Source organism: Lactuca serriola, chromosome 8 (genome assembly GCF_051521515.1).
Source record: "Lactuca serriola cultivar US96UC23 chromosome 8, Lser_US96UC23_V15, whole genome shotgun sequence".
Lineage (NCBI taxonomy): Eukaryota > Viridiplantae > Streptophyta > Magnoliopsida > Asterales > Asteraceae > Lactuca > Lactuca serriola.
In genome coordinates this window covers 93,148,275-93,174,906 of record NC_136415.1, presented here as the reverse complement: position 1 = coordinate 93,174,906, position 26,632 = coordinate 93,148,275, and the positions used below count along the sequence as shown (strand labels likewise).

The 26,632-nt window shown below is 33.7% G+C and overlaps 2 protein-coding genes across 2 annotated transcripts; both read right to left on the bottom strand.

Moving 5' to 3' along the window:
- Window positions 1-876: 876 nt before the first annotated feature.
- Window positions 877-6,428, bottom strand: MAK10 (MAK10 homolog). Its single transcript, XM_079016259.1, has 16 exons — window positions 6,182-6,428; window positions 5,709-5,776; window positions 5,373-5,528; window positions 5,110-5,277; window positions 4,884-5,034; window positions 4,608-4,687; window positions 4,176-4,457; window positions 3,946-4,089; window positions 3,399-3,533; window positions 3,182-3,280; window positions 2,260-2,316; window positions 1,966-2,170; window positions 1,736-1,854; window positions 1,590-1,658; window positions 1,400-1,498; window positions 877-1,308 (listed from the first exon to the last, which is right to left on the bottom strand). Exons 1-16 carry the CDS (start codon window positions 6,327-6,329, stop codon window positions 1,069-1,071), a joined length of 2,220 nt encoding a protein of 739 aa, XP_078872385.1. The 5' UTR covers window positions 6,330-6,428; the 3' UTR covers window positions 877-1,068.
- Window positions 6,429-7,819: 1,391 nt separating this feature from the next.
- Window positions 7,820-9,912, bottom strand: LOC145070309 (heptahelical transmembrane protein 1-like). Its single transcript, XM_079017247.1, has 3 exons — window positions 9,568-9,912; window positions 8,708-8,800; window positions 7,820-8,575 (listed from the first exon to the last, which is right to left on the bottom strand). Exons 1-3 carry the CDS (start codon window positions 9,765-9,767, stop codon window positions 7,930-7,932), a joined length of 939 nt encoding a protein of 312 aa, XP_078873373.1. The 5' UTR covers window positions 9,768-9,912; the 3' UTR covers window positions 7,820-7,929.
- Window positions 9,913-26,632: the final 16,720 nt, after the last annotated feature.

The window sequence follows — 26,632 nt, the reverse complement described above, 5'->3', positions numbered from 1 at the left end:
ACCAAAATTAGAAATTGTCCTATTTATATCATACTCAAACCTAATGTAATATTTGTCCAACGCAATACAAAACTTTCATATAATGCCACATATAACTAACAAAATAAATATATTCCCTGTCATCGGTTGATGTGTCTAGCAACCTAAACACTACAAATCTAAGCAACAAATTCATTTTAAGGGCATACACAAAAATATCACATGATTATTGAAAACTAAAGTAAAAGAATTTCAGCATACTTAAATTTTTTAACAAAACTAAATTCCAAAATAATAATAATAATAATAATAATAACAATAATAACAATGACAAAGACGATATAATGTTTTGCTAAGAATTAATGTTGTGGTTAACAAATATAAGACATGTGTTTTTGTTTTGATCATAATTATCTTTGACTCGTCTCTTATCAATTATCCTTTACCTTCTTGATGTTTAGAAAATGTCAACATGTTTTTAACGTTAGAATTATTTTATTTAGTTACGGACATCAAATATGGTAGGATGGTGATCACTTGATCTTTAAAAGCTCCAAACATTGTAGATGAGACCAAAATTAAAAATCATCTCGTTAACATCAGTCTAGATCCTAAAGTAATATGGGCCAAACTCTCACATAATGCAACACATAACTAACAAAACAACGATGCCTAAATAACCAATCCTATCTTCATACCTTCCTTGTCATTTGGTTGATGATGTGTCTAGCAACCTAAACACCACAAATCTAAGCAACACTTTTGTGTTGAAAACTAAAGTAAATGACCCAACTTTTTCAGATCTAATTATGATCCTAAAATAGACAACTATCAACATATATTTTTAATTAATGATGATAACTTGATGGAATATAGCAATTTATTGTGATAATAATAGACTACCAAAATCTTTGTATAAATCGAGTTTATATTACATGGTTCATAACAAGAGGAAAAATTATACATGAATCGAGGGAGCTTCACCTTTGATGGAAGAAAAAATGACATTAAATGTTTGCGAAAACCTATTTGCAAAACTAGAAAACAATCGAATTTCATGAAGAAAAAAAATTAAATGAAAAAAAAAAATCAAGATCTCTTGACAACAGCAGTTGCAAAGTGTGGATGATGATTGAATTCAAAAGAAACCTTAAGTGATGGATCAAGAGACCCTAATCGACTCACAAGATTAAGAGCAATACCATTGTGTTCTGCAACTTGCTCTATGTGTCTTAGTTCTGTCAACTTGTTTTTGTCATTGACGAAACTACCCCTCAGTTCCTTTGCAATCCTCTGGGCTTCTTTGAAGTAATTGCACATGATCAGGGTCTGTCAAGGAAGAAAGAAGCATTTAACGATAAAATTAAACAATTGTTATACTGAAAAATAAAAATAAAAACTTGTACTAAGTGGGACCCACATCGAACTGTGAATGGGAAGTGTAGTCTCTAAACGTGTAGTATGAGACGTGATCAGGAATGCAAGCTTTTTGTAACAGCTCAAAATGCTGAATAAATCTCTGAAAATAAAATATATAAAAAAAAAAAAGTGTATTTAATCATTCCATCATTAAAAATCCAATTAAAATTTATTTAAAAAAATTGAGTAACCTCTTGCTCGCTATTGAATGGTCCACGACACTGAAAAACTCCATGTTCATTTCTCAAAGCAGAAATCATCTACAAAAAAAAAAAAAGTAAAAAAATGTGAATAATTTGCAAATAAAAATGTATAAAAACCAAGCAAAATGTGCTACCAATGTGAGGCCTTCAGCAAGATATATTTGGCACTGAAGCAACAAAACTGCAGGTGGGATTGCAGATTCCCTTGCCACATCCTTCATAGACTCCCTTTTCTTCTTTCCTTTTCGCTTAGCTGGCGTATAAATTCTTAATAAGTTTCCAAAGTAAAAGAAAATAAAAAAATTTTAAAATGTTCTTTAACCAAAATAATAGAAGAATTTATATATATCTAAATAATACTAACCGGTTTCACTGTTTGTGATCATTCTGAGATGCATTTTTTCACCAAGTTTGATTAAGATAACATATATATACCAATAAACCATGCAGTATTCACTAGGGGCATAAAGCTCCAATTCAAAACCCAATATGAGGAAACGAAAAGCTATCCAATAGGTTTGTTCCTCAACCCAATTAAGGATGTTTTTGTAAATCTTCATGCATAAATTCTACAAAACAGATATTATAAAAATAAAGTGAAATTGAATTGGTTGTATAAATAAGCATTAAGCAGAATGACAAAATTAATAACACATACTTCATCAAGTGAAGTGCTTGAGCTTTCTTCAAACTCCTTTCTAAGAGCAATCTCTAGCTATTGGAGAAAATAAAACCATTAAGCCATAATCATGATTATTGTAATAAAGGTTATTAATGATAAAGACGGATATTACAGAGGGAAGAAAAGTAATAAACTAATGACTAAGTTACAACTTTGGTCCCTGAGTTTAGCATTTTTTGCGGTTTTGGTTTACAATTTTGGTCCATATTATTTTGATTGGGTCCCTGAATCATTAAATCTAACTACGTCTACACCAGCTGGTAATTTATTTGAAGTTGACCAGTTTGCTCTCGGACCAAAAGTACTGAAAAAATACACATACAACAGGGACCATATTTGTAACTTTCTCTTAATTTTATTTTTTAAACTATTTGCTAACTCACGACACATTTTATTTTTAATCATCTTAAAAAGTAAAAGTTTTTTAATTATTGAACTTTTAAAATGATCATTCTGTCCTTGGCCCACACACATGTTATGTTCATATTTTTTTCTTGACTTTTGCAAATACTAATGTCTTTCTTGAATATGATTATAGACCAATACTATTTCTTAAAATAAACTGAAACTTGTAAATATCAATATCTTAAATATATGACAAAAATTTAAACTTCAACACAAGTTCATATATATTAAATCTGTTTTTGTAAATTATTTATGAAAATTGGTTTGGATTGAAGTTTAAGAATTTGTAGTGTTGTAATGTTTTCATATACTGGTCACACACCAAACCCATTTTTATGAAAAGTAAGAATAACTAATTTTTGCAATAATCATAAAACGTTGTTTCGATACTCAGATCTGTAATTTATTATTTAATGTACAACAAAAAAGGTTTGTCACTTAAGTAAATATCAACATCATACTGTAAATGATAATTATTGATTACATTACACACCTGCATGTGTATGATACGCCAATCTTGTAAAACTTTCCCAAGTTGACGTCTTTGCCAAGCAGCATTTGTACACAAAATTTTAAGCAAAGTTATCGCCAACTTTTTCAAGAAAAAGCAATAATCATATGTTAGGATGATTAAGTAAACACATATAAATCATGGAATAGATTTTCAATATGTTAATAATAAGAAGTTTAATCCATATGAAAATATTCACCTGACAAAGATGTACAAAAGACTCGTTTTTCTGTATATCAAGGTTTTTTGCAAGTTCTGGTACTGCAGCAGCTTTACAAATCATAGTGAAGATAGGATCACGCCCAAAGAGTTTCCCATCTTGAACTAGTAGAAGCTGTTCATTAGTTTCAGAATGAGAATTAAAAAGTAAAAAAAAATAAACATAAATTGATCATTATTGTATTTGAGGACAAAATGTCATCATATATAGAGTTTTTTACTTTGATATGAATGCCATTAAGGGGACATTTGTTTAGCAGAATGTTTTTGGAAGGAATTCGAATATGAGGAGATTGTAATCTATCACGCCCTTGGTTAGGGTATTTTGGTCTTTTAACAAAAAAGGAAGACCGGAATTGAATTCCTTCCACCCACTCCTAGGAATCGTGAAATCCATATAATATGGAATTTGAAGGGATGTGAAAGACTTCAATTCCGTCCATTTCACAAACAAAAACACCATTGAATTGGCAAAATATATAACTTTATAAAATCTTTAAATAGAGCAACTAAAATATCATAGCTACCTGTAAATGAGATCTAGCAACTAAATCAGGTTGCAACTTCTGAAACTCTACAACAAATCGCAAAGCACCTTCATGCAACGGGTATATGGGATGTGAACAGACAATATCCAAATCATGAAGGAGCTTTTGAAAATATTCAACAGCCTGTAAAAGTAAATAAAATATTTAGAACTTTAAAAAAAGAAAATTAGAAAAATAAAAAAAAAAAAGGGTCTTTTTCTATAGCATACTTTCTTCCAGCAAAAAACTTTGATTGCACGGGGAGGTGTTGGAGCAGATAATCTACTGTTTAAAGTGGAATCAAACCCAATTGGTTGACAACCAGAAGCAGTAGTACTGTCTTCAGATTCCATTCCATCCTCCCATATTCCATTCCTGTTGTTGGCCCTTAAAAATTCTTCTGTTTTAAGAATGCTATCAAGCTCTACTAAGCAAGAGGCTATATGTTTTCTTGCTAATTCCAATCCTCTTCCTTGAGGTCGCCTCAAACATACCAGGACATGGTAAAAATGCTGAACTCAAACAAAATGAAATTAATGTTACTAGATTGTCATATATTATTAATAATACTTATAACTTGTATTTAGTACATAATATCTCTGCATATATCAGAAACTCACAAGATCCATGAAAGAAGTAGAAAAAAAAACACAGGGTAAGACCTTACGAAAGCGCAAACGACATAACACAGCTTTGCAATATCCTTCTTCAAGATCAAGATTTGTTTGTAATGGCTCTATGTCTGCAATACAAGTAATTTCTTGAAATTTAAATGCAAAATCAAGAAAACAAACAATATATCAACAACAACAATACCCAAGTCCAACAGGAAGCTAGTACCTAGACTATTCCTATACTACTCTACTACCCTGATAGAAGCAGACTACATATAAACATGCATAAAAAAATAAAGTATACCTAGTTTTGAATAAACCTACCTTCTATTGATCTCTTCTTATGTGATGGAGCTTTACAAGCATGTAACTGGCGAGAAATGGTTTCTTCTATAACATTTAGCATGGATAAGCATTTTTCATCACCATCTCTTTTCAATGGAAGACCAGATGTGATAGTAAACAGATCTTCTTCCTGAAATAAAAGTAAAAAAGAATAATGTAACATGAAAATTATAAATAAACAAGTTTTTTTTTGGAAATTCCTCACCTCATGTGTGCGTGAATCAGAAACAGCTGAAATAACCGCATTGCATGTTGAACGAATTACTGTGCAGTAAGAATGAAGCAATGCATGTGATGATGTTCTATCAGGTCTCAAAAGATAAATGCAAGAAAAAATAGTTTGTGCCAGTGAATGACCCTTGTGCCATGTCGCCTGCCAAACAATGAGAAGACCAAAATACCCTCATTATATGGATTAGCTATAAATCACATGATGAAAGCAGCAGGAGTTAGAATATTAAACAGTACCTCACATGAAAGCATATGATCCATGACATCGATCATACAATGAACATCTACAGTTTTGTTAAGACTCATGGGGATAGGTGCAGCATCATCTTCAATGGCTTCATCAACTGAATAATATCTACAGACAATGCCTGAATCCATCTTTGGGTCCATTATCTAATAAAAGTAGATATAAGCATGAATCATTATCAAATCAATCACACAAAAGAAAATCAAAGCAAGTAGGAAAACTTGGTGCATAATCTCAAATACTGAAGACAGGAACCATTAACAAAGAGATATATCATATATGTGTAATGGAAGTACCGAAGTACTACAATAGTAATGAGTCATTACCTCCAAAGCAGACATGGCTGCAAAAAGATTAAAATTATCTCCATGAATGAGTTCTCCATCTTGAAGATCTGTTGATGTGCCAAAATGCTTCAGTTAGTTATTTGCAATCGTTCTTCTTAATGTAAGCAATAAAAATCCAAGCCTCACATATACATAAACCTATCTTCACTCAAAACAACCTTATGTTAATGACGACTGTGATGATACAGAAAATTTGGTTACTAACTTGGATACCTGATACAGAATTACACTTTCCAAACTTAAGTTAGCTACGTCGAAAAGAGGTATAATTCATCTCAATCGATAAAATCAATAACTGAAACAAAGTAACCATCCAAAATACATGACCATTATTAACCCCCTATCACTCATCATTATTCATTAGTGATTGTACGTTGTTCAAGCCTATTTTTATAGCTGTTCCTCATGTTGAAACGCAAACCTAGGGTTTCGAAGAGAGTGTCGATTATTACCATTACAAGCCGAATCGAGAAGGGAGGCAACGTCGGCCCAAACAGTCTGCTCGCCGGACGGTATTGATGGATTGAGAACAGGTACAGACGTCGGTTCATGGTTTGCGGATTCTTGTTCTTCAACTCCGTTATTGATATTTTCCTCCATTTCTACAATCACAAACGAAGAAGCAGCAAATCTCTGGGTATCGAGAGCTGCCTGTGTGTTCTTCGAGCTGTTTAGTTCCAAAACTTGTTTTCAAATGAGAATGTTTGCTTGCGATCGAGTCGGGTAGGGCATCTGAATATGGGTCGGATCTGAATCGAGCTCAAGTCACCGGGTGCATACACAAATCGCAAATTATCGCAAAATGATTTACATCTATTTTTATAAATTTATTTCGAAAAATGATTTATCTCTTTTTAACAGTTAACACCTACCTTTTAAATCTACTCATAAGTCATAATCATCCAACTTAAACCCTCAACTCCTTCAAAAAGAAACATCTTTTACCTAAACGATCTCTTCACTTAGTATGAAACTTTTACTATTTAGGTTCCATAAATACTTCATGAAATTCTATTTTCCATAAATTATTGAGATCTTTTTATGTATAGCATGTGATTTTATCTTTTTGAAAGCATATTTTTGTTCAATCTTGTTGCTTCGTCTTTCATAAATTAGGTTTTCTCGATAACAAATTCATAAAATAAGATATTCATGATATTTCTTGAATTCATAAATGAGATATTCACGATATAATTTTTGTAGCAGAAAGTATTTATTCAATATGCAGAGTTGTTTCTTCACTCTGCAATCATATAGTATAAACCATTATGGGTTGTTATTTTGATGATAGAAAGTTATATTTGGCAAATAGTTAGACTTTGTTATCTTTCAAATATTTCCAATATCAAGAGGCTGGTATTGTTATCTATATATATGATGAAAATGATGTAAGCGGATTTATATATAGATGTTGTTCTTTATATGTTATCACAAGTGATTTAATGGATCATGTTTGTCAACGCTCGTTGGTCACCCGTCAAACAAAAAGAAAATCTTTTTGAGAAAATGAATATCTTAATTTGTTTTATAGTCAACGAATTTGACTTTACTACTAACTATCACTTGGTAGCTCATTTGATAATATTTAGTAAACTCATCCCCACATGAGATCCAAGTTCAAATCCTTAAGGCTTCAATTAGGATGACTATAATAAGGTAACAATACATCACTTGTAAAACAAGACAAGAATGTCTTTGTATATTCACCACATGGTGAACCACCTTTATAGGAATTTTATCTAAACAAGAATACTACTTTAAAAAGTATATTTGTTTTGTTCAATGTTGTTGATATGTAGATACTTGCAAATGGTGGTTGTACTACTCAAAAAGGATTGATTCTTAAAAGTATTGTATGTGATCAATCAACCTAAACCTTTTGCTTAGTCTTAACAAAGTGGTGACGTCAGCAACAACAAGTCTGAGAAGAGAGAAAGGGCCATTGTTTTAAAAATTCAAATTTCTTTCCAACCCAATTCCAATCTCAACCCCAATTTCAATCCCTATTAAAATTTCAAAATGATTTCAACATTTCAACCTATTTACACAAATGACTATACGGATATTAGAGTAAAACAATACAAACAAAATAAACATTAATGTCTTGATTTTTGATTGCTTTATGATTATACAAAAATATAAAATATAATTTGTCTAAAACAAGCTATAACGAAATTTTGCATAATACAAATATTTAAAATCAGTTACAACCGTTACGTCGACGATACTCATACAATATAATTACAACAATATAATGTGCCAATGCACCCATCACAACAAAAACATGAAATATTTGGTGACTATGCCCAACTAAATCAAACCAACCAGGCTTCCACTTCTCAGGTACCCGAGTAGCATAAAACATAGCACCTATCAGATACGAAAAAGCCATAGCAGATTCAAACCCTAAAGTTATATTCCTCTGAGGCACGTTCCAATTGACAATGGTAGCATGGATCATAGGGATTACCCCAAAAAGACCCATTGCCACAAAAATTATTGTCCGAACGAATCGGTATTTCCCACGTGTTCGTTTAGGGGAAAGAAGTATAATGACTGCTAAAACACCGATTATGGATATTGTTGTAAGGTAGACGTATTGCCATATGGTGTCGCATTGAAAGAGGTAATATATTGGAGGGAAAAATGAGGTGATGATCATAACTGCTATTCCGATGTAATCTAACTGACTCAGTAGACAGTTTAGGTGTTGTGAGTGACAAGAGAACAGGTGGCATAAGCTACTTGATACGAAGCAAAACATTGAACCACATAAAAAGACAAATAATGGCCAACGTGGCGTGTCTATTAGTGGTGGTGGTGTACCCGTATCCGATGGAAAAACCCTAGAAAAAAAATAACATATTAAAATAAAAACAATACTTTTATTTGGGAATAAATATCTTGAAATTTGATTAATGGTTAAATGTCTAGATTATGATATGTATATAAGCCGAATAATAATTAGTAAGTAGTACCATTTGGAAAGGTTAATGAAGTCGGCCACTTGATAAAATTTTGTCAAGTTTGCAACTGTGAGTACCAAAAACGCAGCAAATCCAATCACGTGACTGCATATACAAAATTCAATGTGTTACTATCAATAAAAAATGTGTGGGTTGTATCCTATAGGGTAAAAAAAACATAGAACATATTATCTGTATGGATAATGTTACAACGATTTATATTAGTTTTTAATTCTAAAATATTGAATCCAAACTTGAAATAAAAATTGACAGGTTGAATATAGGTGGGTGTTGCAACTTGCACCAACCTTACCCCAATTTTTGTTGATTTTTTTTTTCCTTCTAGAGATAATAAAATTATGGGAAAATCTCACATGATCCGATTGTATATACACATTCTGATGAATACAGATTATAGATAGTTTTAAGATAATTCATCCAAAAAAAACAATGAAATAGTAGGGGAATTTTTCATGATCTTGATGATATATACAGTATACAGTATACACGCTTTGATGAAATCGAGGGAGAGAATCAACTTATCCTTTAAAATCGTAACCTGAGAATTTAGATCGATCCACACACGCGTTGGAGAAGAGATTACGAACTTTTCCCCTAAAATTAATAGTAAATCTCGAAGATAACGTAACATATCTAGGGATCATCTATCGATGAAAGAGAAAATCATGACGTTTTTTCCTAAAATCAGCAGCAATATTCGAACAAAACTAAGCAATGATTGTAACATGTATATGTCGAATCATATCATGACAACGAGATAAGAGAGAATTACGAACTGTTTCCCCAATTAATGGTGAAAATTGAAAAGGAAAAATGTCAGATCGAGAAAGTGAGAAGATGAGAGCACTTACGTCCAGATATTAAGAGATTCATTGTGGCATAAGAACAAGGAAACGAAGGCGTGTTTAAGAGACCATTCAGCTCTGTAGTAATTCAAGATGTACTCATTATCCTTCATATATTCCGGCAGTTCTTCATACCTCAGCAATGGAAACTTGTTCCTCCCCTTCTTCTCTGTCGGGCTTGAGTTCAGAAACTCTGTTTCATCCATGTCTTGCTTTTCACTTTTCCCCCTTCTTCACTTTCTCATGTATAGTGTGATTTGCGAGCTCCAAAAACGGGGAATCAAAGTATCAAATTTAAGATATTTTGCGATCCTCCCTCCAAAATAAATGTACACACCAACTATGTATGTTGTACATCTTACGAAGTTCTATTTTATAATTATAAAATTGAAACTTGTTTATAACAACTTATAATCGTTAAGAGTCATACCTAACAAAATGGTATGGATTTTATTTGTGTAAAATATTTTGTGAAAGTAGCTCTATGCTTTTGAAAATTAATCAACGATATAAGTTTAGCGTTTTTGGAGGATAAAACTACAAGATTAGTTCCTATGGTATTCAAAAAAACTTTGGATAAGATCCAAAAAAAAATTTACTTGCATAGAAAATCCAAAATCAAGATTTTTTATGTGTTTTTAGTCCAAAAAAACTTAAAATAACGATTATACCCTTTACTTTCATTTTTATATTTTTTTTTAATTTTCAAATACTATTTTAATTTAAAAATAAATAGAAAATGAAATAATTATCTCTCTCTCTCTCCCCCCCCCCCCCAATTGCTTTGAGACTTTTACAATACATATTCTTATAACACCACCTTTTTTATGACGTAAGACCCTCCCTAAGGTTTGAAAGGACGACTTATTGGGTCAATAACATGTCATGCTCAAGAATCACCATTTTGGGACCAAAAAGTGTCTTAAAAGAACAAAAGTCTAGATCTACAAGATGGAGTGATAAAGTTGCAAGCTTTATACCTCCTGGAGGTTGCAAACAAGGAGAAAACTTCAGATCCAAAGTGATTCCCAAACTCCAAGCTCTCCACACCATTCTCATATTCTTCAAGCACATTTATAATCACTCCAAAGGCTCCAAAATGCTCTCTTTCTCTTAGGGTTTGCTTGGGGGTCGATTTCACAGAAGGAGGCTGGATAAGAATGAAATGTGAGGCTATAATGAGGTTTAAATATGAGTCAAACCCTAAAAATTAGGGTTTTCATGAGTCTCACGTACGCCCTGTGTACGAGGTGTACGCTCAACGTACTAAGGCGCACCCTAGTACGCTTACTATACACACATACGCTCAGCGTACTCCCCAAAGTCTAGAATTACCAAAATTTCACTATGGGCCCTTTTGCACTCTTTCTTTTACTTAGGGACCCATATGCAATATTATTCAATTATATAGTCAAAATTAGAAGTACCTCATCATTGGGATGTTACAATTCTCTTATAAGGTTTCAAGTTGTAATATTCTTCTACTCTTCAAGGGTTCTTGCAAATTGTTGGTGAGTTTCCATTTTAAATTTTTAACCTTAACTTGCATACTTATGTTTTTACTACCACATGATCAAAGTTTTTACCAAATGGGGCTCAGCTAGAATTTCAAAGGTTAAAACTGAGAAATGGTAGCTTGGTTTCTTCTCATTACAAACTCCAATTGATCTTTATTTTTGTATTTTCAACACTTGATAGGAAAAAATTAACCATGATTGTTGATTATGGTGTTATGGAGATGAACAGGATGCAGTACCTACAATGGCAAAACCATCCCAAACCAAAGTTATTGTGGCTGAAGATTATTAAAGACCAGACAATTCTCAGGAGGGTATTTTAGTATAATTATAAGGAAATTTGATTTTTAGATAATATTTTAGTATTAAATTAATTTAAACATAATTAAATTATGAGTTTGAATACAGATGTGAACTTTATAGTTTAAGACAAATATATATATATGTAATTTTAAATGATATAAGGATATAAAAATAATACTAAAAGTTTCTTCGAATATTAACAATTTTTTAAACTAATTTACATAGTTAAAAGTTAACAAATACTTTACAATACATTTCAACATAAATAAAAACCACATATTCAACTGTCAACTTGTAGCTATCAACTAGTTTTTGTTAAAAACATCTTTAAACTATTTTAAGATAAGTAAACACAAAACTTTTTTGTTTAAACGGATCCTTATATTATCTTAGTATTTAAAGAGTTAAACGGATCCTTATATTATCGTAGTAGAACTATTTTTTAGACAAAAAGATGCAAAGTTACAAAAATTGCAGCAACTTTTACAATGATATTAATAAACAAATGATTTTCTTCCGGTAAATATGTAACGCCGGAAATTTCCAAACAAATTTTTCATTTTAAAATCATATAAATTTCATAACGCATTTCGCTAAATCTCATTTGTTTAGTTTACAAAACATATCCCCATATTGTTTGATTAATAATCCAGGATCCTCAAAACATAACTCCTTCTCTGGTGTGTACAATTGAGTCGGTGCCTTCCCGCGATCCTGAGAAAACCTGAAACATACAACACATAACACAGTAAGCACGAAACTTAGTGAGTTCCCCCAAAATACCACACACACAGCTCATTAGCCACTCGAGGCTATATCTCCGCAAGACCCTCCGGTCAATGTGTCTTAGTGGGACCCTCCAGTACCATGGTTCGTTGGACCCTCTGTTTCGGTCTGTAAACTCCGCATAGCATAAATCACAAAGACATAATGCACATCATACAACTTAAGGCAGGATAACATAATACTCAATGTAAGCACATAAGACCCTCCGGTCACACATAATTACCACTCTAGGTAAAGTATAGTGAGAAGACTCACCTCGGATGATGAACAGCTCCTAACGCTGCTGCTACGCACTGAACCTTAACTTTGTGTCAAACCCACAATTAACTCAATTAGGAACTAAGTCCAAACTCTCACTCATTAGGTAGAAAGGCAATTCACTAACTAGCCCATTAACACCCTGAAACTCATTTGGCCCAACAAGGCCCAATAATGAATGGGCTCTCCTGAGTCCCGACTCTCAAGTCCAAGTGACCATCCCTACTCAAGGGCCCAATACATAATTATAATATTTTCCCTGCTTATAGTCTCCAACACTCAAGCCCAAAGATTCAGGCCACCCTTAAGGTCCAACATAAGGTCTAGCCCAAATGCCTACAGAGGAGTGACACGGGGCATACCTTTCTTAGTATGCTCAGCATACTCACGCATGCATGAAACTGATCGGGACATCAACCCAGTATGTGGGGCGTACTGGATCTTACGCCGAGCGTACGCTCAGTTTGCTTTAGACCATTCCTCTGGTCTTAACCCGTTAAGTCCTTAGCTTATTTCTTAGATCTGACTCACTAATGTCTCTTAATCCATAAAGTTAGTGACTTTAAACCTTTGCATGGCTGAAAAGCTCACCAACCCTCAAAATATACACTCTTTTGTCTCAAGGAGCTCATAACTCATGCATGGAGTGATTCCAACGACCAAGAGTGGATTTTTATGACATTACACCACTTATAAGCTCAAAAGGGGTTGGTCCTAGTATCTAGAGTTCAAGATCTCATCAAGTCTCCACCTTTTTGGGACAAAACCCTAAAATACTCCATTAAGATACTCATAACAAAAGAGAGGTAAAGTTTGAAGCTTTATACCTCAATAAGAAGCTCCCAACTCAAATATGCTCGGATCTAGAAGCTTGGAATCCAACTCCTTATTCTTCAAGGCTTCCTCTTCTCTTCAAGAACAAAAAAGAACTCTCAAAGGCTTATAAACTCACACACAGGCTCTAAAACAAGGGTTAGGGCACACTTAGGGTTTGTTGTCCGAGAATGATGGCGAGAAATGAGGTCATCATATCCTTTAAATAGGGGACTCACCCTAGATTAGGGTTTTCATTCTGGGCCTAGTATGCCCAGCGTACTAGGTGGCTCTGCTTAAAAATCACACGCATGAGTACGTTAAGTGTACACACTCGTACACCCAGCGTACTTCGCTGTCATCGTTTTCAACTAAAGGACTTATTTTGCCAACTCATCAAACCGTCATCGCTTCCTCGACATAGCCCTGATTCCCACGAACTTCAAACCCACAGATAGGTGATGAGATGCCCTAAGATCCTAGCAACTCGTCACGACCCCGAGACTCCCTCATGCTCGGTTTGCAGCCCCTGAACCCTAATCACAGACGATCTAAAATAGGATGTTACAAAATAAATGTAGCAAATTTTTGTTCGGCCAACTCATTTTGACATTTGATTTTAAGTTTTGCTTAGGATTGTATTGAAGAATTTCTAGGATTTCATTTCATGAAAACAATAATAATAATAATAATAATAATAATAATAATAATAATACCAAGAAATAAATAAATAAATAAAATCCAGACATTATTGATTAAAATAAATTGAATAAATAGTTATCACATAATCATATTGAATAACGACAAGAAAATATATATCTATCTATATCCCTATTCTAATAAAAGAATGGTTTTAATTTCCTTTTGACATGTGTCATCCTATCAGGTCTCCTAATTAATGCATACCACTTGTCAACCTATTAATTTTTCATTCAAATTTCAAAGTTTAAATTCCTCACACTAATTACATTAAATTAATAACATTGGAATAAAATTAAAATAGAATTAATACAAATTATAAGGTGATATAATTTCACGTATTTATTTAAATGAACGATTATAATTTTATATAACTAAAAAATATCTCCTAATTAATAATTTATTTAAAATAATTAATTAATAATTTTGAGTTCTCACTATGAAAGTTTAATTAATTTTGTAATTATGGTTCCTACGGGTTATAAACTAGTTACCTAATAAATAAAAACAAATCTCGACACATTTCATTTTTCTAGAGTTATTTATAAAAAAAACCTTTTTTTCTCCCAATGACACATGACAATCTCACCATTTTTTCTCTTAAAATTCAAAAAAATTAAATTAAATGACAATAAATCATGATGTATATTAATTAACGATTATCTGTATATCAGTAACATATTAAATATGTATTGAATTTGACTTTTAAAAACCGAATCTTTTTTATATATAGACTCACCAGAGAACTGTACTCATCTATACTAGACGGCTTATTAATTTTATCTAATCTATCTTAATAAATAATGTAACACCGAAAATTTCCAAACAGAATTATCATTTAAAAATCACATTTAATCTCATCAATAAAATCTCAAAATATCTAAAAATGTTGAATTATTAAAATCACATGTCCATAAGTTGTTTAAATCACATTCCAGGATCCTCCAAAAGATATCTCCAACTCGTGTGTACAATCAAGTCGGCGCCTTCCCGTGATCCTGAGAAGTACTTGAAACACAGAACACATAACACGGGAAGCATGAAGCTTAGTGAGTTGCCTAAAATACCACACACATCTCATTAGCCTCTCGTGGTCATGCTCAAATAAGACCCTCCGGTCAATGTGTCTTAGTAGGACCTTCCGGTCCCACAACTCGGGTGGACCCTCCAGTCCTAACTCGGTAAGCTCAGAATAATACACAACATAAATCACAAAGACATAATGCAGGATATCACAATACTCAATACAAGCACATAAGACCCTCTGGTCACAAAAAGGTTACCACTCTAGGTAAGTATAGTGAGAAGACTCACCTCGTAAGTAAGCAAGCAAATAACCTCGTACACGAATCTCGAACTAGCCTCCGCTTAACACACAGGATAATTATCTCCAATTAACACTTAAATCATGAATCTAAATAAACTAAGTTATTTTCTCTCTCGAACTCTTGAAATGTGAAAAAGACCATTTTACCCCTCCATGGTCCCCATAATCCTTGTCTTGACCAAACCCTAAAGTCAATAGAAGTCAACAATCGAGTCAACAGTCCATGTTGACCCGACTCACTGAGTGCATCACTGTGACTCGTCGAGTCCCCTCGTTTCCTCTGAAATGTCGCAAAAATCCACCTTAACTCGTTGAGTTGTCTCATCAACTTGTCGAGTTACCTATGTCCAGACTCATCGGGCAAAACCCTATCCAACTCATCGAGTCAGCTCATTGACTCAGCAAAGTCTATTCAGTCTATATTCTCATTCAGACGTTTAAAGGCAAATCTACTGATCTACAACTCGAAACTCTAGATCTAGCTTCCTAGGGCTCGAATGTCACGTAAAGTTGTGAGCTTTTACGTTCATGCATGGCATATTAGGCTCATATTACCAATACAAACTCCAACAAGGGTCAAATACACACAAGCTTGTCTCTAGCTCAATAAAGCTCAGATCTTTGCGCTCTCAAGTCCTCCTATAGTCTATATCTGAGGTTTCTGTTAGATATAGTGTCTAAGTCCATAACTATATTTGGTATGTACTTGACCCGACCCGGCATGGTCCATTTGGGTTGCACTTCACCCGAACAATTTATGGATAATATTTGAGAATAGTACAAGTTATGATTTATTAATATATTATAATTTCTAATATATTATTATAAGATCATATTATTTAATTAGTATTGATCTATAATTAATCTAGGATTAATTTAGAGATCAAAGATATTACTAATTAAATATGGGCTTCTATATTTATATAGTGTGGGCTAATGCTTATTTGGAATGGGCTAGGCTTGCATGGAAAAGTCCATGGATACTCCATGGAGCTTTAACCCATGGATCTCATGGAAATGAAGAGACATGGGTATTAGGGTTTACATGGAAGTAACCCTAATCCACCACACTATATAAAGGATGCTTTGGTTCTTGAAATCACACTAGTTGACACTTGTTGAGGTGAGGGCCGATTTCAAGATAGTAGTGACTATTCTCTCAAAGTTCCAAGTTTGTGGTGATTTGTGATTTCCATTTGAGGCATCCACACTATTGGTGCTAGGCTCTAAAACTCCAAGCAATCAACTACTACTACTACAAGGTAAGTATTTCTACTAGCTTTATTTGATTTATGTTCCCCATGCCATGCTAGTTAGGATATGAACCTTGGAAAATTAATTATTTGCATGTATCTTAGACAAACATAGATCCAAGGTTTATTAGGGTTGCATGTACACTTAGGAAGTGTTAGAATGCTCAAAACCCATCAGTGGTATCAGAGCCTAGGCTTGTTTGTTTGATACTTGATGCAATATATTGGAAAAAGTCGAAAAACTTGTTGTCTGCCTGTGAACTCGCCGAGTTCATGGGGGGACTCGCCGAGTTCATGTGTATCTTCAACCTACTCGCCGAGTAGGTTCATGCACTCGGCGAGTAAGAGCCACAGAGTGCAGATTTTTGACTTTAGTTGTTGAAAATGGACTACAAACATTACCCTAAACTGTTTTGGTACTTGAAAACTTGTTTTAGATGGTGTAATGTCTTTGCTAATCCATTTACAGCAACTAGTTATCAAAATTACAAAGTTTTAAGTGTAATTTTTGATTCATGAAAGTGTTCATATTCATGTTCTTGATCTTATGATGTTTAGATGATCATAGGAATTATTTGTAACCTATGTGGTAGATTAATTCTTGATCATAATGTGTTTTAATGGAGTTCATAACTTGTCCTCAAGTTATGGAAAACCAAGAGTCATACTTGAATTAAAACCATTAAAAGAACACAAGAGTTAGAAAAATGAAGAGTCTTCATTTTATTACTCTATTTAACTCATAAGTTACAATTAATGAAAAGTTTTGAAAGTTTACAAAACTTGCCCTCAAGTTTTGGAACAAGTAAAGTCATATTAACAACTTTAGTTCCAACCCTTAGAATTTTAAAAGTTAAAATTCAACTCTTATACTTATAATATTATAAGTTAATAACAATATATATATATATATATATATATATATATATATATATATATATATATATATGTATAAGATTAAAGTCGTCTTACTGCTAGTACGCCTCATTCACGAAGCCGGTCTATAAGGTGGGTATAAGGTTGTTGCCTATAAAATGGCAACTTAATGGGTGTCCACTATAACCCACCGCTTGCTTGACTGGTGGATGGTCGTTAGCCGAACGGGTAAGACAAGGACTTATAAATTCTCATTAAAAGTATGATGAATATTATAAAGTAACTAAATGTTTTATTAAATTCCCAATCTTAGTTACTTTAGGGAAAATGTGAATAAGGTGCTAATCCATGAAATTACACTTTACACTTTGTCTAAGTCGTTAGTGGAGCGTGTGTGGTTAACTGGCACACTAACTTCGACTTAACAAGGTAGGTAAAGGGTGACTTAATATTTATCATAGTATTGATGGAGCGTGTGTGGTTAACCGACACATCGATTGAGGGGTAATTTATTAAGGGTACCAAGTAATTTGCATGGTTACTTCACACCTCGTGTTGAGATCCTCGGCATCCCAGTCACAAAACTTGGAGGGCACACTCGATATTGAAACATTCCTTTGAAAAGTTCATTGAATCTATAAAGAATCTAGGAGTTTCTAAGAACCAAATTAAATATTTATTAATATTTCAACTTTGGTGGGAATTGGTGAATCGTCATTCACCTACCTTTCAAATATGTTATTACTTAGATTACGGCATACCTCTTCTAAGTATAATATATTGTGATTGGGTCCTAGCCTTAATACTACATTTGGGTGTTTTATTAAGGACTATCTCTATATCTAAACTAATCCTTCTTTCTTCTTTTATCAGATGTCTGCAAACAATGCTGCTTCTGGCTCTAATCCTAGTGGCTCCTTTTCTCTTATGAACTTGTGTGGGAAAGTCACTTTTGATGGATCCAACTTTAATGAATGGATCAGAAACATCAGAATGATTACTCGCTACGAGGACAAGGAATATGTCCTTGATAAGGAGCTTAAGGAGATTGATGAGACAGTTGCTACTCCTCAAGAGATCGTTGAGTTTAGGGCACATGAAAGGGATGCCACCAAAGTGGCATGCATCATGATGGCCACTATGACCGCGGATCTCCAAAAATCCTATGAAGATTTCTACCCCTATGAGATGCACCAAGACTTGATGGAAAGATACCATCAAAGTGCTCGTCAAGAGAGGTATGAAATCATCTCCTCCATGATAACAACTCGCATGAAGGATGGTGAACCCATCACGGGCCACATGCAGAAAATGCAAAGATTTGTGGACCGTTTGCTGAAGCTAAATGTGAACTTCCCTGAGGAGCTTGCAATAGATATCATTTTGCACTCCTTACTTTCATGTTATGATCAATTCCGCATGACATACCACATGAACAAGGAAGAGGTCACTCTCAGCAAACTTCAAGGACTCTTAAAGACCGCGGAAAGTGGTCTTAAGGGTAAGGCAGTTGTAACTACTCCTACTCCTACCAACTCCACCCCTGTCTTGGCAATCGGGAAAGGACGAGGGAAAAAGAGAAAGAGTTCTTCGAAGGGTACCAAGGTTAGGACCCTTGATGGCTCTTCTTCAAGTGGAACCAAGAAAGGTTTCATCACTCCTTCTTCTGACCCAAAAGAGGTTGAATGCTTCTATTGCCATGAAAAGGCACATTGGAAGCGGAACTGCCCAAAGTACCAGCAAGATGTGAAGGATGGGAAAGTTAAACCCAACCATGCAGGTATTTACACTATCATTTCTAATAACTCACCCCATTCTAAATCTTGGGTCCTTGATACCGGTTGTGGTATTCATATCTGTTCTGATTTACAGGGACTAAGAAGAAGTGAGAATGTGGAGCAAGGAAGAATAAACTTAATCATGGGGAATAGGAAAGTTACACTTGTCACCAAGATTGGAGTTTATACTTTGTCGCTAAGTAGTGGGTTAAATTTAGATTTGAATAAATGTTGTTATTCGCCAGAAATGGCAAGAAATATTATATCCTTTCATGCATTGTATAAAAAAGGTCTCACCTGTTCATTTGATAATGAAGTTGGTGTTGGGTTTTGAGCATTCTAACACTTCCTAAGTGTACATGCAACCCTAAATACCTTGGATCTATGTTTTCTCTATTATACATGCAAATAAGAACATCCAAGGTATTATCCTAATCTAGCATACAAAAACTATGAATGTAACAAGATAGAATACATACCTCTTGATGTAGCTTGATGTCTTCAAGCTTTAAGAGCTTAGCCCCAATAGTGTGGAAGCCTCAAGTGGAATCACAAATCACCAAGACACCTTGGAATACTTTAGAGAATATGATTACTTGGTTCTCTCTAGTGAAATTGGCTAGCCCTTCTTTAGTGTATCCACACTCTAGTGCCTATTTCACCAACCAAAGACATCTTTATATAGTATGGAGGATTAGGGTTAAACCCTAATACCCATGACCTTTCATTTCCTAGGATCCATGGGTTAAACACTCCATGGACTATCCATGAAAGCTTAGCCCAACCTAAATGAACTTGGCCCATTCCATATATATAAGAGTCCATATTTAATTAGTTCCTTTTGATCACTTAATTAATTATAAATTAATTCTTGATCAATACTAATTAAATAATATGATTCCATATTAATATATTAGAACTTATAATATATTAATATTAATCATAAACATACTATTCTCAAAAGATTATCCATATAAATTGTGTCGGTGAAGTGCAACCCAAATGGACCATGCCGGGTCGGGTCAAGTACATACCAAATATAGTTATGGACTTAGACATTAATCCAACAGTCTCCCACTTGGATAAGTCTAAAACTATTATTGCGTATGACTTCAAACCTAACTGGCAATCGTAGCTCTTAAAGCTGCTGTCGAACTCTAATCTTGTCAACGAACTTGTCCATTAGATAAGGGATCATATATTCCTCCATTCTAGATATCATATGGACTGAGACATGGATTATAATCATTCTCTCTGTCCATTTGTTGTTTCCCGATTTCCGATTTATGACGACTGACTAATTGAACAAATCAAATCAGTCCTGGCCCGGCCGAGCACTTCCATTTGTCATCATCAAATCATCGAGGGGCCCACAGATATCGCTTTTATCCCGAAGGTAAAAGGAATGGATAAACTTCGACTCATATGGCTTGTTCTACTACTTGTTGAATCATACACAAAGGCACGTTTTATAGCACCGAGTTACCAAATGCGTTTTCGTGCAATCAATGTACAACCAACTCATAGTAACAACTCATATCTCTAGGTTTGAAGAATATAAGATATTATTGTCTCATGATCACTCGTGATAAAATCCATGAAGTGATTCCAATGAGCGCGGGTTGAATCCAATACTCAGAACTTATGAGCACTCATGAGTGTTGTAGCCCTTTGTCCAACACCTTAGACCTCTACAAGCCAACCCATGATAGTCTTAATTCATATCTACTTCCAACATATGACCGACTGTGGATGTTTGAATAACTTAGTCATTCAGGAAGAATAACCCAGTTTATTCGGGAAGTCAAAACATGCAAAATAAAACACAATAATAATTGAATCCAATATGGTATCAACCCTTTGAACATAAATAAAACACCTTTTATTTATCACCATATGATTACACATTATTCATTGTATACTGTTTCAGCTATCAACTTTATTCTTGAATTTAAAACAATAGTTGTCCCATGCTCCAAGCATGTACACTATGTTTTCTTAAACACTAGTCATGCCACACACCAAGTATGCATACTATGTTTGTCTATGATCTTTATTTTGTGAACTAGATCAATTGAACATAACTTCAATGATTCTCTTTTCACACTCCTAAATCCTTACTGCAAATGCAAGAATTCCAAATTCATGCCATTTACAGAAATCTGTTAGATTCTAAACTTATATGCATTGATCCTCTTGTAACGATTATGCACAAAGTCACAAAGACTTGGCAACAATCATTACAGAGTATTCCAAAGGAGATCAACTCCTTGAAATATCCTTCTTGCATTAAGTTTCCTTAATCTTACACAGATTGAAAATTCTAACTTTGAAACATTTCCAGATTCCATTTTGACTATCACTTCTGAACAAGAGTTGCCTCCTTACAGATTATGTCAATATGGTCCTTCCAGAATTATCACTATACTTCCAATTGTCCTTGAGTAACCAATCTTTGGTAAACCTTAGATTGTCCTCGACAATTGTTTAATCCTTTTAGTCATATCCAGTTCTAAACCTTTTCCCTTCTTAATGCCCCAGGCATTTTGGAAAATTTTAGAACGGATGAATATAGCACATGTAATCGATCCTATATCCGAAGCATATGGGACACGATTCATGATGTCTTACATAAAGACTAAACCAGTCTTTTGCTATAATATTTCCATTTCAATTTTCCAAGTTCTCATAATTCAGATTATGAAAAGGGATGCCGTAATCATAATCGAATTTTAGAACGCAAATAATGGACCCATATACAGAATTTCCTGATGTTGAGCCATTCCAACATGAAATTCATATATATCCTTGACTAAATGATTAAAACCTCACGATCTAAGCTTATAGATTTGAGATGAAGCATAATTTCCTCTCCCTTAATTATAGCAAAACAACTTTTTCCCAATTGAAACTTTTGTTTTCTATAATTAACATTGTTAACTTGCAATACTTATCATAATTATCATGCTCCCACTAACATGATGATCATTAGCATAACACTTATGCTCTCACTAGCTTTGACATGTACTCAGAAATCAGCTGGACAGTCTGAAATTTAGATTCATACACCCTTTCCGTAGATAGCTCACCTGTGTGTCTAAGCAATTTCAAGAACCATGAAAAGGGATACCGTAATCATAGTCTCAATTGCTTAGGCATTTGCCATTTCTCACAAGTCCATGTTAGTGTGCCGGTTAACCACACGCGCTCCACTAACGACTTTTGAAAATGCAAATAACACAATTGATATCTTCGTAAAATCTACTTAGTGAAAGCATTTCCTCACCATCATTTTCATGAATCGGAGAGAAACCTTATGACACTTAGATTTATATGGTGTATGAGTTCCTACCCATATGAATTTGTCAAACCATAACCACAAGACAAAGATAATGACAAATCCAAAACCATATGGATTGAACTCAATCTTAACTTCTTGCCACCTGGCAGCTCAAGGGTCTGCCATTGCTTCCAAGTTGTTATGCAACAAACTGAGAACTCTAAGAACTCATATGCAAAGCCAACTTTAACTGGAATGGGCACAGATATGTCAACACGATAGGTTATAAACCTCAAGTCGTGTGCTAGTGAAGAATTTCAGGTTTTATTCTTGATTATTTCTTGAGACTTTCAAGACCTTTAAGACTCCCACTGTCCTCTTGACATATAAGACTCCCTTGTCAAATATCCAAGAGATAGTGTGGATTCTAATCAAGACAAACACTTCACACAATTGGCCTAAGTTGGTCTTTGTTTTATCCAAAACATCACAACTTACCAATTTCAAATGTACAAGAGTAGAAAATTTTTACTCTTACATTTGACAAGTGTTTTAAACCTTCTTTAAGACATGTCACTCAAATGACAATCTTGGAGTATGACTCTAAGACTTGTATTGGAACGAAGTATGACTCATCTTCTTGATTTAACCATTTCAACAATTCAAGTTCCTCTTCTTAGTCATAAGAATGCACTAAGATTTCCTTAGAGAACTAATTTTGATATGGTTTCTTAATCATTAAGATGATCACAAAACTAATACTAAAGTACTCTCCCATCTTTTCAGATATGAGAAACTTTTATCCTTCTGCCTAATTTGATTCTTCTTATTCGCCCTGCCATACATTGGAACCTTTTCCAATGTCTCAGAGTTACACTTAAGCTTGTAAGTATAATCATATTTACTGAGCTTTAGTAAACTATGACGAATAGTCTTATCAATCTTTTGTGGTGGACTTAATCAGTGCACAAGAATGTGTACTCGATCCCTTAGTCCTTTACTTGACTCACACATCCATGTGGCCGAGTAATTAGTCTTAATTTTCCAAAACTTGAAAGTTCTCATTCATCATGCTATACAACTTGCATGATTCCAAGTTCCGGTCCAATTGAAACTTGGGTGATGAGAATCTTTCCTTATTTGGTAAATCTAGACATTACCACAAATGAAAGAATCAATTTCATATTTCCACTCTTGCTTTTAATGGAATCATATAAGCAACAATTTTTCCTCAAAAGCCATTGTAAGGATATTTTAAAATAAATAAAATCAAAAAAATTTTCTTTTATTTTAAAACTTTGCGGAAAAACTTATCCTTACAATCCATATGAAAACTTGTTGTTATCTATTCCTAAGCAATATCTCACAACTCCTAAGAAGTTGCTCAAGAATCCGATCTTCAAACTATGCGATAGAAATCCATCTAAGCCATCAGATTCAGCATATTCTTTCTTTAAGTTTCTTCACTTTTCTTTGATTCTTAAAACATCACCATGTGACCCAGTCACATCATGTATCAGGAATCTCAGAATAGAAACTTAACAGAGTTAGATAGTGGTCTTTACCCGAAGTAGAGTCAAACTTATTGACTTTAACATCCTTAGGTAAATTTGGCAGCTTCGCAACCAATGCCCCTTCCCTTGGCAATATAAACATATGGACCCTTTGATAATGGTACACGAGACTATCACAGACTTAGCTTTTCTCTTTACCATTTGGTCAACCGAGTTGACTATGGCCGATCCCTTTCCATTGGGAAGAGAATGCTTTACTGGATATCCAATGTCATCATTGTCAATGTCCATAAAGTTTTAGGAAGTTGATCTTAGCAAATAGATAAGATCGTTAAGGGTCTTGTCATAGTCTGTTTCATGGTACACGAGACTATCACAGACTTAGCCTTTCTCTTTACCATTTGGTCAACCGAGTTGACTATGGCCGATCCCTTTCCATTGGGAAGAGAATGCTTTACTGGATATCCAATGTCATCATTGTCAATGTCCATAAAGTTTTAGGAAGTTGATCTTAGCAAATAGATAAGATCGTTAAGGGTCTTGTCATAGTCTGTTTCATAGGTGTCCCAAAGGAACTCACTATGTGACTTAGAAAGTGATTGAACCACCAACTTTCTCAAGACTTTGACACCCAACTCTCCCGACTTGTCAATATGTGACTACATCTCCAAGATGTGCTCACACCTAGACCTTGCCTTGCCAATAGGGCTTGAGTGACCTTAAACTTTTCAAGAACTTGTGGGTTGGGGAGAATAATTGGAGGAGGTGAAAGAAGTATGATTTCCAAAGGACATCATCTTCATTTAGGAAACCTTGTTTCACTAGATTTGGGAAGATCATAGGTGTCTATTACAGACATCTTTTGGGAGATATTCAAGATAGTTGATTTAAAGTCCTTAATATGACACCCAATATGAAATATTAAGGCTAGGACCCAACAAACTATTTTATAACTTAGAAGAGGTATGCCGTAATCCAAGCTATAAAATATTTGAAGGTAGGTGAATGACGATTCACCAATTTCCACCAAGATAAACGAAATGAATTATTAGGTTTTAATTGGTTTTGAAACTCCTAGATCTTTGAGATTCATTGAACTTTTCAAAGGCATGTTTCAATCTCGAGTGTGCCCTTCAGGTTTTGTGACTGGGATGCCGAGGATCACAAAACAAGGTGTGAAGTAACCATGCAAATCACTTGGTACCCTTAATAAATTACCCCTCAATCGATGTGCCGGTTAACCACACACGCTCCATCGATACTATGATAAATATTAAGTCACCCTTTACCTACCTTGTTAAGTCCAAGTTAGTGTGCCGGTTAACCACACACGCTCCACTAACGACTTAGACAAAGTGTAAAGTGTAATTTCATGGGTTAGCACCTTATTCACATTTTTCCTAAGTAACTAAGATTGGGTATTATTAAGAGTTTAGTTACTTAGTATTATCATTAATACTTTTAATGAAGGGAGAATTCTAGTCCTGTCAAACCCGTTCGGCTAACGACCCTCCACCAGTCAAGCAAGCGGTGGGTGAGAGTGGACACCCATTAAGTTGCCATTTTATAGGCAACAACCTTATACCCACCTTATAGACCGGCTTCGTGAATGAGGCGTACTAGCGGTAAGACTGACTTTACTCTTATACATATATATATATATATATATATATATATATATATATATATATATATTATTAACTTATAATATTATAAAGTATAAGGGTTGAATTTTAACTTTTAAAATTCTAAGGGCTAACTTGGAATTAAAGTATTCATAAGTGAAAACTTTACAAATTCCAAAACTTGAGGGCAAGTTTTGAAACTATTCAAAACTAATTAATTCCATAACTTATGTGTTTAAAGTAGTTTTAATCCAAAAACTCTTCAAGTTCCATAACTTGAGGACAAGTTATGGAAGACTTTAAACTAATAAAAGAATTAACTTTTCCTTTATTTTATAACTTATGGAATTAATTAAGGTTACACTTTTTTTTTAATTTATTATTTAATGAAGAGACTCTTGGTCCTCCATAACTTGAGGACAAATTATGGAGTCATAACACCTTTTAATTAGAACTAGACTCTTCATTTTTGTAACCTTTGCCAACTTTTATGAGTTTTAAGATTCATAAATGTGACTTATAAGTTACATAAACACATTTTATGAACTTCTTTTAGATTAATTTGGATTAAAATCAACTATCACATAATTTTATTCATTAATCTAAATTCACTCATAAAACAAGGTAACACAAAAAACTTTTGGTGATCCATAACTTATTCTTAAGTTATGGAATCCTTTAAAACATTAACACCAAATTTTGTAACTCCATAAAAACTTTGAATCAATTTTTTTTTTAAAAACCTTTTCATATCCATAACTTATGGAGGTTTCAAAAAATAAAACTCTTTAGATCAAACTTTTAAAACTAATAAAATAATCATATCATTTTATCTTTTATTAAATTTGACCTAATTCAACTCATAAAGCAAATTATTCAAATTTTACAAATAATTAGTTTTTCACAAGAACAAGTAATCATCTTAAAATTTGACAAACTTCATGGTTTTTTTCCTTTTTTTTCAACTTGGAAAATAAAATATTTGCATCAATATAACAGAAAACAACCCGTGGCTCTGATACCACTGTTGGGTTTTGAGCAT

Coding starts and splice junctions, on each gene's coding strand:
- MAK10 (XM_079016259.1), bottom strand. CDS start 6,329: ATGGAGGAAAATATCAATAACGGAGTTGAAGAACAAGAATCCGCAAAC. Junction 5,278..5,372: donor ATCATATGCTTTCATGTGAG/GTACTGTTTAAT, acceptor ATTGTTTGGCAG/GCGACATGGCACAAGGGTCA. Junction 3,281..3,398: donor CTTTTGTACATCTTTGTCAG/GTGAATATTTTC, acceptor TTCTTGAAAAAG/TTGGCGATAACTTTGCTTAA.
- LOC145070309 (XM_079017247.1), bottom strand. CDS start 9,767: ATGGATGAAACAGAGTTTCTGAACTCAAGCCCGACAGAGAAGAAGGGG. Junction 8,801..9,567: donor GAATCTCTTAATATCTGGAC/GTAAGTGCTCTC, acceptor TTGTATATGCAG/TCACGTGATTGGATTTGCTG. Junction 8,576..8,707: donor TTCATTAACCTTTCCAAATG/GTACTACTTACT, acceptor TTTTTTTTCTAG/GGTTTTTCCATCGGATACGG.